The following is a 13,981-nucleotide window of genomic DNA, read 5'->3' as shown; positions in this document are numbered from 1 at the left end:
ATGCCAGGTTATGAGAGAAAATGGCCTTATAAGTACAGCCTGAACTCTGTTGTACAGAGAGCCAGGGGGATCAGGCATAGGCAAGCTAGACAGAGCTTAAGGTGCAAATATGCATGACAGCATGCTGGAAATCACCCTTAAATATACTTTTGTCACCAGGAAATTCCATTTTCCATGGCTCCTTGATATTTACTTTTTGGTCATTTAGGTTGCATACGTTCCAGGAAGACCTTAAAGTTTCTATTGAGTAGTAACACAAGGGGGAATGAGGGAGTCCTTATTTTCAAACCTTGGCTAGGGTGCATGAACACCAACATGCTAGTACTTTGTCACCCTTCTGAGTTCAAGATAAAATGCAAATCATGCATCCATTTCTCTAGATCCAAAGTTCTTAACCCAGGGGTTCACAAACTGCACCAAACTTCTTGAACAGATTTCAGGGAGTCAGTGAATTTGGATGAGGGAAAAAAATGACATTTTTATTTTCACTAACTTCTAACTGAAATAATAACCTGGCATTGACTTTACCATGTGGAATGTGGAAGAGTCAGAATAAATTTGTTTCACTTCCTTTGGGAGAATTAGACAGGGAGGACATGAAGGTAAGGGGATTCTCTGGGTTACAAATTGAATGTTGGCACAAACCGCAGTTGGTATTAGGCCTTGCCAGACTGCCATTAGGGTCTATAACAAAATAAGGTTAAAAACTCCTGTTGTAGTCTACTATTGCATAGAGTTTAATGCCAAATAATATTTTGGGACATCCTGACCATCTCTGTTTAAAACAACCTATATTATAATAATGCAGTTCCCACATACAAACCTCACACAGTGCAAAAAAAGGACTTTAGGTTCACATTTGCAAGTGACTCACTCCGACTCACTCTAGCATTTGAAACACCTTTTTATCTGGAATTAAAACATGATACCAAATTCTACTACTCATAAAAAAAATCAAATTATCACTGGTTTGCTATAACATTAAAATCACCATTAATTAAAATTATTACATACTACTATGTATGATAGTATTAAAATAAAACTAGAATTTTTTTAAAAATCAAATTTAGTAAACAAGTAATGAATATTGATGATTTATAACAGAAGAGTTCACCCAATACCATGACCATCACTATTAAATAATATAAAGTCTCCTTGTATCCTTGTAACCCAAGAACTCCCAATATCTATTTAATCATTTCACCTTATCTTGAGTCCCAGATGTCCCATATAGTTGTCTGGTCCCTGGATCTCTTCTCTTGGACTTTTTGGAATAGGGTTCACTTTCAGGACAGCTTTGAAGGGAGCCTCTGCTTCTCTGGTTCCAAATCACTTGTAAAGACTCCTACATAATTCTGCTAAAATCTGCCAGGTACGAGACTTAGCACAATTTAGTACAATCTCTTAAAAGTTTTCCAGAGAGGGAGCTACCATTGAGGGAACATAATTTACTCATCCAGATCTGAAATCCTGGTTTCCTACATGGGATTGAGATGGGCATCACTCAAAGCACTCCTTCCATCATTATCTCTCTGTGTCTTTTCATCCTGTGGGATTTTCATCTTGCATTTCTTCTTTATACCTTCTTTGGAGAAGATCTGCCCAATGCCTTTGTTGTTTTCTTTAGATCTTTTGTGGGCCACAAATTGACTATCTCTTCTTCCTTCCATCCTCATTCTGCCTCCAGCCTACTTTGTCTGGTCACACACATCCCCAGTGGTGACCTCTACATTATTTCTTTAATGCAAGTCATGGCTGGCAGCCTGCCCATAACCTACTTAGATATACCAGGCATCTTTCTGTTACCCTTTAGTTTAATTTTAATTCTTCCAAATGTTTCATGGTTTATGTGGCCTCACTAAGACAACATTGATAAAAAAAAAAAAAAAAGACATGAGCCCCACTCTCCAAAAGTTTATACTTTGGAAATTCCAAATCATTGTTTGCTTTTGACCATGTTGGCTGATCAGAGCCTTGGTCCAATGAAAATATTCTGCCCATGTGTTTATATCATTAGTGCTTCTAACTTTGCAGAGTTTTTTCACATCTGTTATCCTTTCTTGTATAGAATTTGGCACATATGTTAAAATGCTTATTTGACCTATTTAAAAAAATATATTGCATTCAAGTGGTAGTATAATAGAATTAAAGGATTGTGGATCCTATGGTACTAAATCTAAACCCCCTTATTTTACAGATGAGGAAACAGAGACTGAACACAATTAAATGACTTGTTCATGGTCACTTTGCTAATAAGTGTCAGAGATGGGACTTCAACCCATGTCAGTGTGTATCATGCCCATGGTGTCCTCATATTCTAATATATCACTCTTCTTGCCACCTAGCTTTGTTTCTTGGCAGCTAGGCAGTGGAATTGCTAGTGTTGGGCTGGAATCAGAAGAACTGAGACACTTTGCTAGTTGTGTGACCCTGGGCAAATCATTTAACATCTGTCTGCCTCAGTTTCCTTCACTGCAAAATGAGGATAATAATAGCATCTGCCTCCCAGGGTGACTATAATGATCAAATGAGATGATATTTAGAAAGCATGGTGCCTGGCACCATAATAAATGCCTGCTTCCTGCTTCCTGCTTAGTCCTTGTTCTTTATTCTCCTTTATGACACTGTCATTCAATTCAACACACATTTATGGAGCACCCATGATGGACCAGGTACCTTGCTAAAGGTTGGGGATGCAAAGACAACAGCAAAACAATTCCTGCCTCAGAGAGCTTATGTTCTCCTGGGAGAGAAAAGTAGGTAACAAGATATTTAGAATAAAGACCAAGTAATTTGTGATGTAGGGAAAGCACCTAAATCTTTGTCATCAAAGACACTGGCTTTCCCCTTGTTAGCTCCCTCTGGAGCCCTTGCCCCTACAGCTCTGAGGCCATGGAGAATCTAACAGCCTCAGTAGGGTTTCCTTTGCATGGCCACTTAAACAACCATCAAGGACTGTGTGTTTGAGGAAGAACCAAGCAATGATTGAATGTCCATCACTTAGATAGCTCCTCTGATACCCAGGATGTCTGAAGTCCTGATGTCTTCTCCTTAGCTTTGGCTATCAGGGACAGATATTAGGTCAGCCTGACCCTAGGTGCAAGTATATTCCCTCTGCTCTGTATACTGGTGGACATGGAAGGCAAAGCTCAGAGGGAATGAGTTGTCCCCAGGACCATCATTAGCTGGATTCCCATGGAAATCCTTTCTCTTGTCTCCAGTTTACCTTATTAATTTTCAGTTCCGACAAGTCCTGGGTTTAAAATCCAACTCCCATCTTCTCAGTTTGTTAACTAGGAGAGTCATCCATTAAATTCTATCTGATCTTTGAGTGACTACAGGTTGCTCAAGGATTACTCGGGACAGCTAAGCTAAGCAGGATTGTAACTGGCTCCCACTCAAGCTCTGTCTTGTGATCTGGATGTTTCTCTTGAGATTCCATTTGGTTTAAAATTAGAACATTTATTTTAAGAAATACATGCAAGCTGAGACAAATCCTTAACACTGAGTCAGAAGGGATGGCCACCGGTAATTGAAACGCTATTGTGATGTCTGCCCAACTGCTCCCCCCCCCCCAGATATTGAGTCTCATAAATCCTTTGATGAGTCAGTAACCTTCCTTGCTAACCTTGTTTCTAAACTGAGGTCACTTAAATTTTCTTATCTCTTGACGTCAATGTTTCTCCCATTCTTCTGGCCTTAGCTAACTATGAAATAAAGGTTTTTGCTTTTACCCGAGCAATACAGATTCTTCCAGTGTCTGATTGTGGAGTTAGAATGTAAGTTTCTCGAGGGCAGAGAAAAATATATTGCAAAGGCAGCTGAGTATCTCAGTGGACAGTGCTCTGCACCCAGAGTCGGGAAAAACCGAGTTCAAATTTGGCTTCAGACATTTAACTAGCTGTGTAACCCTGGGCAAGTTATTTAACCTCTTCCTCTGTTTCCTCAACTGTAAAATGAGGCTAATACTGGCGCCTACCTCCCAGGGTAGTCTCAACGATCAAATGAGATATTTGTAAAGCACGTCCCTGGTACATAGTAGGGGCTTAACAAATGCTTCCTTCCATGCTTGCCTGGCACACGGTACTCATAAATGATAGATTATCATGTTTTGTAGGTTAGTGGGTACGTTGTAAATGAAAAAAAAATCTTGTTGAGTTTATTTATTAGATTTATAGCTCTGAGTGTGTTTGGTTTTTAAGCAAGGAATATACATTTTGTTGGAATTTTAGCTCTTATGTGTCTTATTCCCTGATCATTTTAAGATTACAGCAGATGAATAGGAGATCTGTACGATGTGAACTGTATGTAGCTCTTGGCCAAGGCCCTGGCCTACCACCATCACCATCACCACCACTGTCACCACCACCATCACTGTACACACGTTTTTCTTTCTCCTACAAGCACCAGAATTTGCCTCATCAACCCTCTTAAGTATAATGACTTCATTCCATGAACCTCTGTTTTCTCATTTATAAAGCGGGGATTTATAAATGTTCAACAAGCGTTTAGAAAGCATCTATTCTATGCTAGACACGGGGTATACAAGGACAAAAACTAAACAGTCCCTGTCCTCAAGGAGCCTCCATTCTCTTGGGGACAAATAATATAAACATAGGTAAATACATACAAAACACATGTGAAGAGGGTGTATATTTTAGGGGTGGAAGAACCCAGAGGACACTAGAAACATGGTGGGATCCAGATAGTTTCTGACAGGGAGAGGCACTTAAACTTACCTTTGAAGGAAGCGAGGGATTCTAAGAGACGGAGAGGAAAGGGGAAGCATGCAGGCTTTGTCAGGGTCGGGGTTAGAAACAACAGGGTTGTTGTGAGGTTATCTGCCTCACAGTGCTTGTCAGGATTGTTTATTATTATTACAGTTAGCAAGAACACCCTCCCCTTTCCCTCTGGGCACTTGCCTCTCCTTGAGGAGCATTTTTGCCAAGAAGAGACTCAGGGTTTTGATTTTTTTTTTCCCTTGCCCTGCTTAGCTTCTTTTTAGATGCTTTAAGGGGTTTTACTATTCGTAAACTATGAGAAAGTAAACAGGTCTTTAAAATAACAAGCCAAAATGTTCTTCCCTGTGGGTTTTACACACGCCCACCTTAGACAGAAGTAGAATTAAGGCCTTCCCTCTCCCTTGCACCCTCCCAGTTACATGAGTTCAAATTGAAATGAATAAGACCACATGGGCAGTCATGGTGGGACAGTAGGTGCTAATAGGTTCATTGGGCCAAATAGGATTCATTTTCCACTCTGAAGAAATAGGAGTTGGTCAGTGCCTCTTCTAAAAATCCTCCTACATCAACCAGGAAGATCTCACCAAAAAGCAAGATGCAAAACGCTTTCAAATAAACCACATGGGTTTGAGTTGAGAAATGCAAAATAATTTCATGTCTGGATTACAGAAATACTGTTTTTCTGCAGAAATATCTTACAGAGCAGGGTGATGCAACATTTCTCATCCAGCCCCTTTATTACATATCTATTGTTGAGTTTGAGTTACTGCTACTATTACTACTACTACTACTACTACCACCACCAAAATACATAAGTACTCCTCCATTGGGTCATACCACCACTACTACTACTACTGCTATTACTACTACTACCACCACTAGCACTATTAATGCTATTACTACTACCACCACCACCATAGCTAGCTATCATTTATATAGTGCCTTAAGGTTTGCAAACAACTTTACAAATGTTATCTCATAAAAAAAAAGTTTTTGTTATCTCATTTTTTAATCCTTGTTAACAACCCCAGGAGGTAGGTGCTATTATTATCCGCATTTTACAGTTGAGGAAAGTGAGGCAGATGAAGGTGAATAAACTTTCCCTGAGTAACATAGCTAAGGAAGTGTCTGAGGCTGGAATTGAAGTCAGGTCTTCCTGACTTCACGCTCAGAGCTAATACCTGTTTCAAATGAGTTGTATGATGAGCTAGGTTCAGGATTTTGGCCACCACTTCTAGACCAGAAGCCATTGGTTTCTTTCCCTGGTTTTTTGCTTCTTTCTGTCTCAGGCAGGTGTTTTCCATCAGGGAGAGGCAGCCCCTGCTAGGCAGTGGTAAGAGTTGATGATAGCAGGGGCAGGGGGAAAGGGTAGACAATTGAACAGTCAGACTGTTGTGACTTTACTGTCTCCCACATGTTATCAGGTACAAGCCTACCTATATACCTTTGCTTTTCTTCCAAAGGTCCCCTTCAGAATTCCACTTGCTCTGGGATCTGATTACCCCAACCCAATGGTGATCTCACTTCCGAAAAAATAGGACCAGTAGATGACAAACCTATTTTCCCAGGGGTAGAAAAAAGATATTTTCATTGCATCCTGTCCCAAAGTCACTGTCTTTGTTGGCCACCACAGCAGAACTTCTATTGCAGCCGAAAAGACAGTAAATACAGCAGTTTTCCAGTCAGCCCTGGGAATGATGACTTCTAGTGTGTCTGTTCACTTGTCAGGTTTGGGGCAAATGCAAAAGTCGTGCATTTCCTGGGACGCATCAAACCATGGAACTATACCTACGACCCCAAAACAAAAAGCGTCAGGAGCGACACTCATGACCCCACTGTGATTGACCCCCAGTTCCTCACTATGTGGTGGGACATCTTCACCACCAACATTCTGCCTTTACTCCAGCAGTTTGGAGTTGTTAAAGACACCTTCACAGCCTTTAACGCGGTAGGGTTTGTTTTCTCTTTCTTGAGTGACATGATGCAGCTTCTGACCTGGTTTGAAGGTGGGAGGGGAGAGGGGGTGAAAAGGAAAAGCAGCTAATCTAATTAAAGCCATCAACTTAGTATCTAAGAATTGAAGCCAAAAATGAATAACATTTACAGTAAGGAGAGTCATAGTTGGCCCATTTGCTTATTGAGACTATGGAGTATTACATCTGTACTCAGGGAACTGCTGGGTAATGCAGAGGAAATTAAGAAAGTATGCCTGGCCTCTGCATTCAAAGATGTACCAGCATAACAAGGAAGATAGAACAAGTATATGTAAGCTCAAAAAGACTGGGAAATGTACTAATATAGACCCTGCTCTGTATGGCAGAACATATAGAATGTTTTATTCAAGAGAAGTGAGTACATCTCATCAAATCCAGCTGGGCACAGCATAAGGGCATTGCCAGGAAGATTCTGAAGCAACTGGGGCCAGCTAGGGTTCATCTGGAAAGCCTTAATAGAGGTGGAGCATCTCTAGCAGAAAGAGGAGAGGGACGGGACATGTTTTGATGGAAGGAAAATTGAAGCCATCCTCGGTGGGGGCTTATTGAATCCTTGAGTAGAAGTGGGTTGGAAAAGCAGGTACAGCTAGAGCAGAAAACACAAACCAGGGTGGAAGAAATACACAATAATAAAAACCAATAATTTTATAATGACCAATGCTTTATTAAGAGGTCTCAAGTGATGTTGCTGATGTCAAGTGATAAATGACACAGGCTGTATGTCAAATAAGTGCTCTAACCCTTTGCATGTTTTAGAAATCACAAATATCCAAGCATTCTTTGGTTAATAATTTTCCATCTGCATAAGAGGCTGAGATGTTTGCAGTGAAGTTGCCGCATGAAAATAACATGGCAAAAGTCCCCTCGGTATTTTGGTGGCCACAATGTTGTCCAACCATGAGGCAAGAGCTATCAAAAGGAATCTGCTTAGAGAGAAGTAAGAGTACGACCCTATACTCAGCTCCTCCTCTGACATAGGCGATGTTAAGTTCCCTTTAAGATTCCTCCCTTAGGAAATTCAGGATGAAGATGGAGTGAAGTGTGAGATGAGTGAGGAAGTGTAAGGAAGAGCAGGGGTGATGGAGGGAAATATGGTCAGCTGATCAGCCCCAGATGATCATGCCATCCAGCATCCGTATCTTCTGATGCTTGCCTTCCTTCTGGCCATTTCTCCTGTTCCCCACCTACAGTTAGAAAAGTTATAGGCAAAACTTTTGGCTGCCTTTGTGAGGGTTTGAAGAAAAGAGTTTTCAGCTACCCTCTCCAGGCCTCGGTTTTTTAATCTGTTAAGTGGAAAGATTAGGATAGATAACCTCTAGATTTCCTTCCAGCCTTGACATTCATTCAGTGATTATGCACTTCTAGAAACGGACTCTTACTGCCAAAGAATTCAGCCTGGGTCCAACTTTATTATTGTTGTTGTTAATAAGTGTCAGCCTTAAAGAAGAAACAATGACAGCTCTGTGGCCTTGCAGGCAGAAGGTCTAGCCATCCTTACAACCAGGAAAAGTTGTTAGGAAGGGCTTTGAAGGCAGAACAAAGATAAGAGTCACGGAAGGGAGAGCTTCAACCAGGGATTACAAGAGGCCTAGGATCTCACTAACTCACCCTCCATTAAGAAATAATTAATAAGAGAAAGGGATAAGAGAGCATGTGTGAGAGAGGGTGAATTCAGGGGTGGCAGCTGGTCCTCTGACTCTATATCCATGAGCCTCTGCGTCTCAGCTGTAATAAAATGGTGCTAGGACATATGTCCCCAAGGATCAAAGACAGCTGAGTTGTATAAGCCAAAATGAAATTTGGGGGGTTGGTGATGATTACTGTAGTGAAATGGTTCTCTCATGCTAAAGGAAAGAACAGAAACTGCATGTCACTCAGCCAGCCTTCCTTTTTTCCATCTTAAGGTTGCTAGTACGTTTTCACTTCACAATGAAAGTATTTTAAAATAAATTAAAAGAGGGACATGCAGTATCTCCAAACAAGTACGATATAGTTTAAAAGAAAAAAAAAGGCCATGATGAAGAGTTGGGGAACTTGGGTCCAAACGCCAGCTCTGTCACCTTGTGACTTCTCTAGATCCCACCTCTCTAATGGGAGGATTGGACCAGATGATCTCTGAAGTTCCTGTTAGCTGTACATTTTTAATCTGGTAAACTGGAAGCAAGAGCCTGGCTGATACCTGCTGGAGAGACTGGGTTTCATAAAATAAGAAATAGGTTTGCCCTGTAATTTACACAGAACCTTCTAGGAACTCTGGACCCCACAGTGAGCTAAAGATGGGGAACTAGGGCACTTTGAGATTAAGCAGACTGAACTGATACAAATTGAGGGGCTTCTCTTTCTTCCATGAGTTTAGTAAAGTTTGGCTCCCAAACTCATATAGCTTTCCTTTGTGGGTCAGCTCTGTTGTGTCTTGGGGTCCTGTGAGCTCTCCATCTTTCCAAGCCCATGCGGATAAAGAGCTTAGAATGAGACATGCTTTCCCTTATCCATCTTACCCTCTCTGATGAACTATTTGCAGCTTTCGGGTTTGGCCTATACTCTGGCTTTCTCTTGTGGCTTCTGTAGAAAGGTATGCAGACCTTAAACCTAACCCTAATACCTGTGCCTTTCTGATGTTTTCACCAAGAACAGTGTTCATTTTGCTAGGAAAATCATATGACCTTTTAAATGTTGTTTCCTGATTTATTTTTACATTTTCTTTCTGGGTTTTTTTTGGTTCTGTTTTGTTTTGTTTCTTTGCATGACAGTTCATCCCAGCTTCTCTTCCCTTCCATTTACTGCATTTTTTAGAGACTTTTTTTTTAATAGTAATTTCCAGCTGTCACAGAGGCCTTGATTCTGTTTCTTCTTCTAGGAGGAAGTCACAAATGCAATCTCACATATGTCCATTGGGGACCTCAGCCCTCCACCTCAACCATTTGTATCCTCAAATGAACGCAAGGAGCGGTGGGAGCAAGGCCAGGCTGATTACATGGGAGCAGATTCCTTTGACAATATCAAGAGGAAATTGGACACTTACCTTCAGTAGAAAACACCTCCATTTTCTCTGTGCAAACATCGGCTACACAGGACTGTTTCCAGATAATTTAGCATCTAGAAAGAGTGTTGAGTATGGTTGTTACAGTTGCTAGCGGCTTTGATGAAAGTTCCACATTTGAAGGTTTATACTACTAAAGGTGAAAACTGGACAAAAGTCAAGAAGTAAAAAGCTCATTTTCTGGTCAATTAATTGTTAAGTGACTCTTTGCCCGATCATTCAGAGAAAATTTAAGAAATTTTCTATTTAATGCCAATTACCAATAAATCTGATGAGAGGGAATGAAGCCATTAAGCTATTGGCCTCAGCTCCTGAAACTTGAAGAGCTGGGCTCCTGTCAGCTCCCCTTTATCTTCATGGAGATAAGTGGGAATGATGCTATTTGCCTCACTGTCTTTGCCGTGGTAGATAGATATTTCAGGATTGATCAGAGACTGCCCTAGTGGTCCCAATTCTTCTTTTATGGAAAAGCAATGTAACACTGTCAAATTGAGTTACAAATTGAATAACTGCTACCACAAATGGCGACACCCTTTTTATCTCTCTTTAAGAAATTGAAGATTTTTTTTTTACCAGTTTTCTTTGTACAGTAAGGTAGCGTACTGGAAGGCAGTTCTATACGTTTGGGAGATGAGAGTGAGTTTTCTGAATGCTTACCTCCAGTGGCACTATGTCCAAAAAATAAACACTTAACAGTGAATTTTTGCTTGTCTATCTTGGTTCTAAACTAGTTTCCTTGAGGAAAATTTGCCTGACTTGTACTGGGAATTCTCATAATCTTTTTTTTTTCTTTCACATACTAAGTAGCTTAAAATGGGATCAGCTCTTTTATGGCTACAGCAAGTCCCAAAGTCCATCCACTGTAAGGTGTTGAGAGACTACAATCTTGTTAGTGGAGAGGAGAAAGTATCCACACCACTGAAATCCAGCACAGCTCCTTAGCGTGTTGTGATGTGACTGTATGTATATGTATATATGTATACATATAGATGTGTGTGTATAATACATATGTGTGTATGTGTGTGTGTGTGTATATATATGTGTGTGTTTTATATATATATATATATATATATATATATATATATATATATATGTATATATGTATGTATGCATGTGTATGTACAGAGAGAGAGAAAATCATTTTGAAGAGCAAAGTAAGGTTGGGAAAGTTCCAGAAGACATAACTCCTTTGCAAACACCTGCAGAAAAAACAAAGCCAAACACTTGTGATGACTAGAGTGTCCTCCTTTGACAGTGTGATAAGACCTGGTAATGTGATAATCTACCCTGACCTTTTGATTAAACTCTGTGTTACGAACTCTTTGAAAATTTAAAAGATACCAGCTCAACCACTGGGCATCCTGACAATTAGAAGCTCAAATATTCAAACTATGATCATTCATTTAGCACCATTATATGGAATATAACAGTATTCCACAAAAAACAAACCTAGGCTGACTTTCTGAATTAGTGACCTAGATGATGGAATAAAAGGTTTGCTCATTAAATTCCCAAATATTTCAAAGTTGGAAATGATGACTAGCCCCTGGCAGGAGAGGATCATGACTCCAAAGTGATCCTTAGAAGTTTGAAATGCCCCTAAAGAATGTATTTCTCAGTGGAGAAAAAGCCACACAGAACACTGAAGGAGCACAATGACCTTAAACGGTCTAGAGGTTCACCTGGTCCACAAGCTAAGCATGTCATAACAATACCATCAAGCTAGTATTTATATATTGCACTAAGTTTTATAAAATTTTCTTCACACATCATCTCATTTGACACTCACAACCTCTGAGTTATGTGCTATTTTTATCCCCATTTTACAGAAGAGAGAGAAAACTGAGGTTGAGAAGTGACTGGCCCAGGAGCATACACAGCTAGCAAATGTCTGAGGCAGGATTTGTCATTTGGGTTTTCCTAACACCGAAGTCCAGTGCTCCACCCACTGTGCTGCCTGTCTCTGTTTAGAATAATTTAATGTGCTACTAACATCCCCAAATAACAGTCTTTACCTAAATCCTCCTACAATATCTCCTCATGTTGTGGACCTGACCTTGGGTTCCCAAAGGTAATGCCAATGCAGCACAAGCTCTGGGAAATCCTATCAAGATGGAAAGGATCCATCTTGAATTGATTGGATATGTGTCTGCCTCACAAAAGCCAGACTAAGCTAAATTCATAAAGGTTCTTGGCCAAAGATTGATGACATTTGGCAGGGGGTAGGGTGGTGGATTGCCAAGACTACTCATAAAACTCTCTATTGCCGTTATCAACATTGAGGTCTGCATAAGTGGGGGCAGAGTAGCCATAATGATGAAATTAGGGATCTTTTGAAAGCATGGAAATAAACAGGACCAAAAGGAACAAACAAAAAGGCAGTTCTCATAAACTTGAGATGAAAACTTAAGGATATAGGCTCAGAATCCTACCAATATAAATGACTATTATTCAGTATTTCTGAAGGTTAAATGAAGGAGGGTTATCTAGTCTAGAGAAGAGAACAAAAGAGCTAGTATAATGACCTTCAAGTATTTGTAGCATTATCACGTAGGGAGTGAGGATCAGCAGCTGCATAAGAAAAAAAAAAATTAAAAGTAACGACCAGAGAACAAGATAGTCAAGAGCCACTGAAGTGGGTTAAGGATTGGTATTGTCTATCCTTAGAAGTCTTTAAAAGCAAAGAGATTCTCACCTGCTGGTTTTAATTTCAATAAATGATCTTCCAAAGTTCATTATAACCCATTTTTAAATGCAGTGATTACAGATTTCTGCCTATCAAAAACAGCAAAATAAATCTAAGCTTAATACATAACCAGTGTCAACAAAGTAGGCAGCTAGGTGGCACGATGGATAAAAAGCTGGGCCTAGAATCAGGAAGACTTAGTTTCCTGAGTTCAAATTTGGCCTCAGATACTTATTAGCTGTGACTTTAGGCAAGTCACTTAACCCTGTTTGCCTCAGTTTCCTGTAAAAATGAGCCAGAGAAGGAAATGGCAAACCACTCCAGTATCTTTGCCAAGAAAACCCTAAATGTCAATAAAATTTAACCATATTCTTATCTTAAATGTAGGTAGTACAGTATTTAAGCACACAATTGCAAATCACCATGTAACTGGCTACAGACCACCGTGCTCGTCCTCAAGGAACGTAATACATTGAAGGCAGACAACATTGATATAAACAGAAACCTTAAGGGCTGATGTACAACTTTTTTTTTTTTAAGATTGCAAATATAAGCACATTTAATAGAGGGGTGGTAGTAACTAGGGAGCTAGGGCAAGTCACCACCACTCTGCCAATTAGTTAAAGGCAGCTTTCTGGAAGAGAAAATTCCAGAAGTTGTGTGTTGGAATGATGGGAGAGGGTATAATGTTCTCTACACTGATTCAAACCACTAGATCTTTCTAGCTTGGCCAAAAATATTCTTGAGTATCCCTGAATTTTTCAGGATAAGACATGGGTATCTTTTTAGATATGGCTTTTCTTAAAGCTAGATTTGTCATGATTCATTTCTCTCCTATCTCTGAATAAGCTTTTATTAAGCATTTACTACATGCCAAGCACCTTACTAGATGCTGGGATACAAATACAAAACTACTCATAAGTAGTTTATATAATGGAGAAAACAATTGTATATGTACATATGCATGTTTATATGCATATATATGTATGTACATTCACAAAGGGAATAAAAATAAATACAAAGTGGTTTACTGCAACATAGGTTGGAAGGGAGGGCACTAGCATTTGGGGGGAATCAGAAAATACATGTAGAAAGTGATGCTCAAGCTGCATCTTGAAAGAAGAAAGGAATTCTATGACGTGCAAGTGAAAGAGCACATTCCAAACATGAGAGATAGCCAGTGCAAAGGCAGAGATAGAAGATAGGTTTCATATGTGAGGAACAGAATTAGGCTGGATCTGAGCTAAATTATAATTTGTTTTCCTTAAGCCCCTTCACTAAAGGCCTAATTGTGAAGCTTCTTTGTAATGTAGAGGTGACTCTGGGCTCTCTAAAGCCATGCCCAAAGAATGCCAATGCTGGCAGAATTCAATGAACTAGAAAGTACTTAAAGTACATAGTAACAGATTGTACGTGGCCCTGCCCAAAGCCCAGCCTAGTTAAGCAAGGAGAGGCTTATTAGCAATAGGCTGGTCATCAAGTGTTTTTGCTTTGTTTTAATCATGCCAATTAGATCACC

At 39.9% G+C, this 13,981-nt stretch overlaps 1 protein-coding gene across 1 annotated transcript in view; it reads left to right on the top strand.

Annotated features, from left to right (window-relative positions):
• Window positions 1-9,964, top strand: part of GYG1 (glycogenin 1) — a 41,220-nt gene extending 31,256 nt beyond the window's left edge. The window contains exons 6-7 of the mRNA XM_020980927.2: window positions 6,471-6,690; window positions 9,594-9,964. Coding sequence (XP_020836586.1) covers window positions 6,471-6,690; window positions 9,594-9,767 — 394 coding nt within the window. The 3' untranslated portion in view covers window positions 9,768-9,964. The remainder of the gene's footprint in view (window positions 1-6,470; window positions 6,691-9,593) is intronic.
• Window positions 9,965-13,981: the final 4,017 nt, after the last annotated feature.

Source organism: Phascolarctos cinereus, unplaced genomic scaffold, assembly GCF_003287225.1.
Source record: "Phascolarctos cinereus isolate Bilbo 61053 unplaced genomic scaffold, phaCin_HiC Scaffold_7;HRSCAF=346, whole genome shotgun sequence".
Lineage (NCBI taxonomy): Eukaryota > Metazoa > Chordata > Mammalia > Diprotodontia > Phascolarctidae > Phascolarctos > Phascolarctos cinereus.
This window is presented reverse-complemented; position numbering and strand designations above follow the sequence as displayed.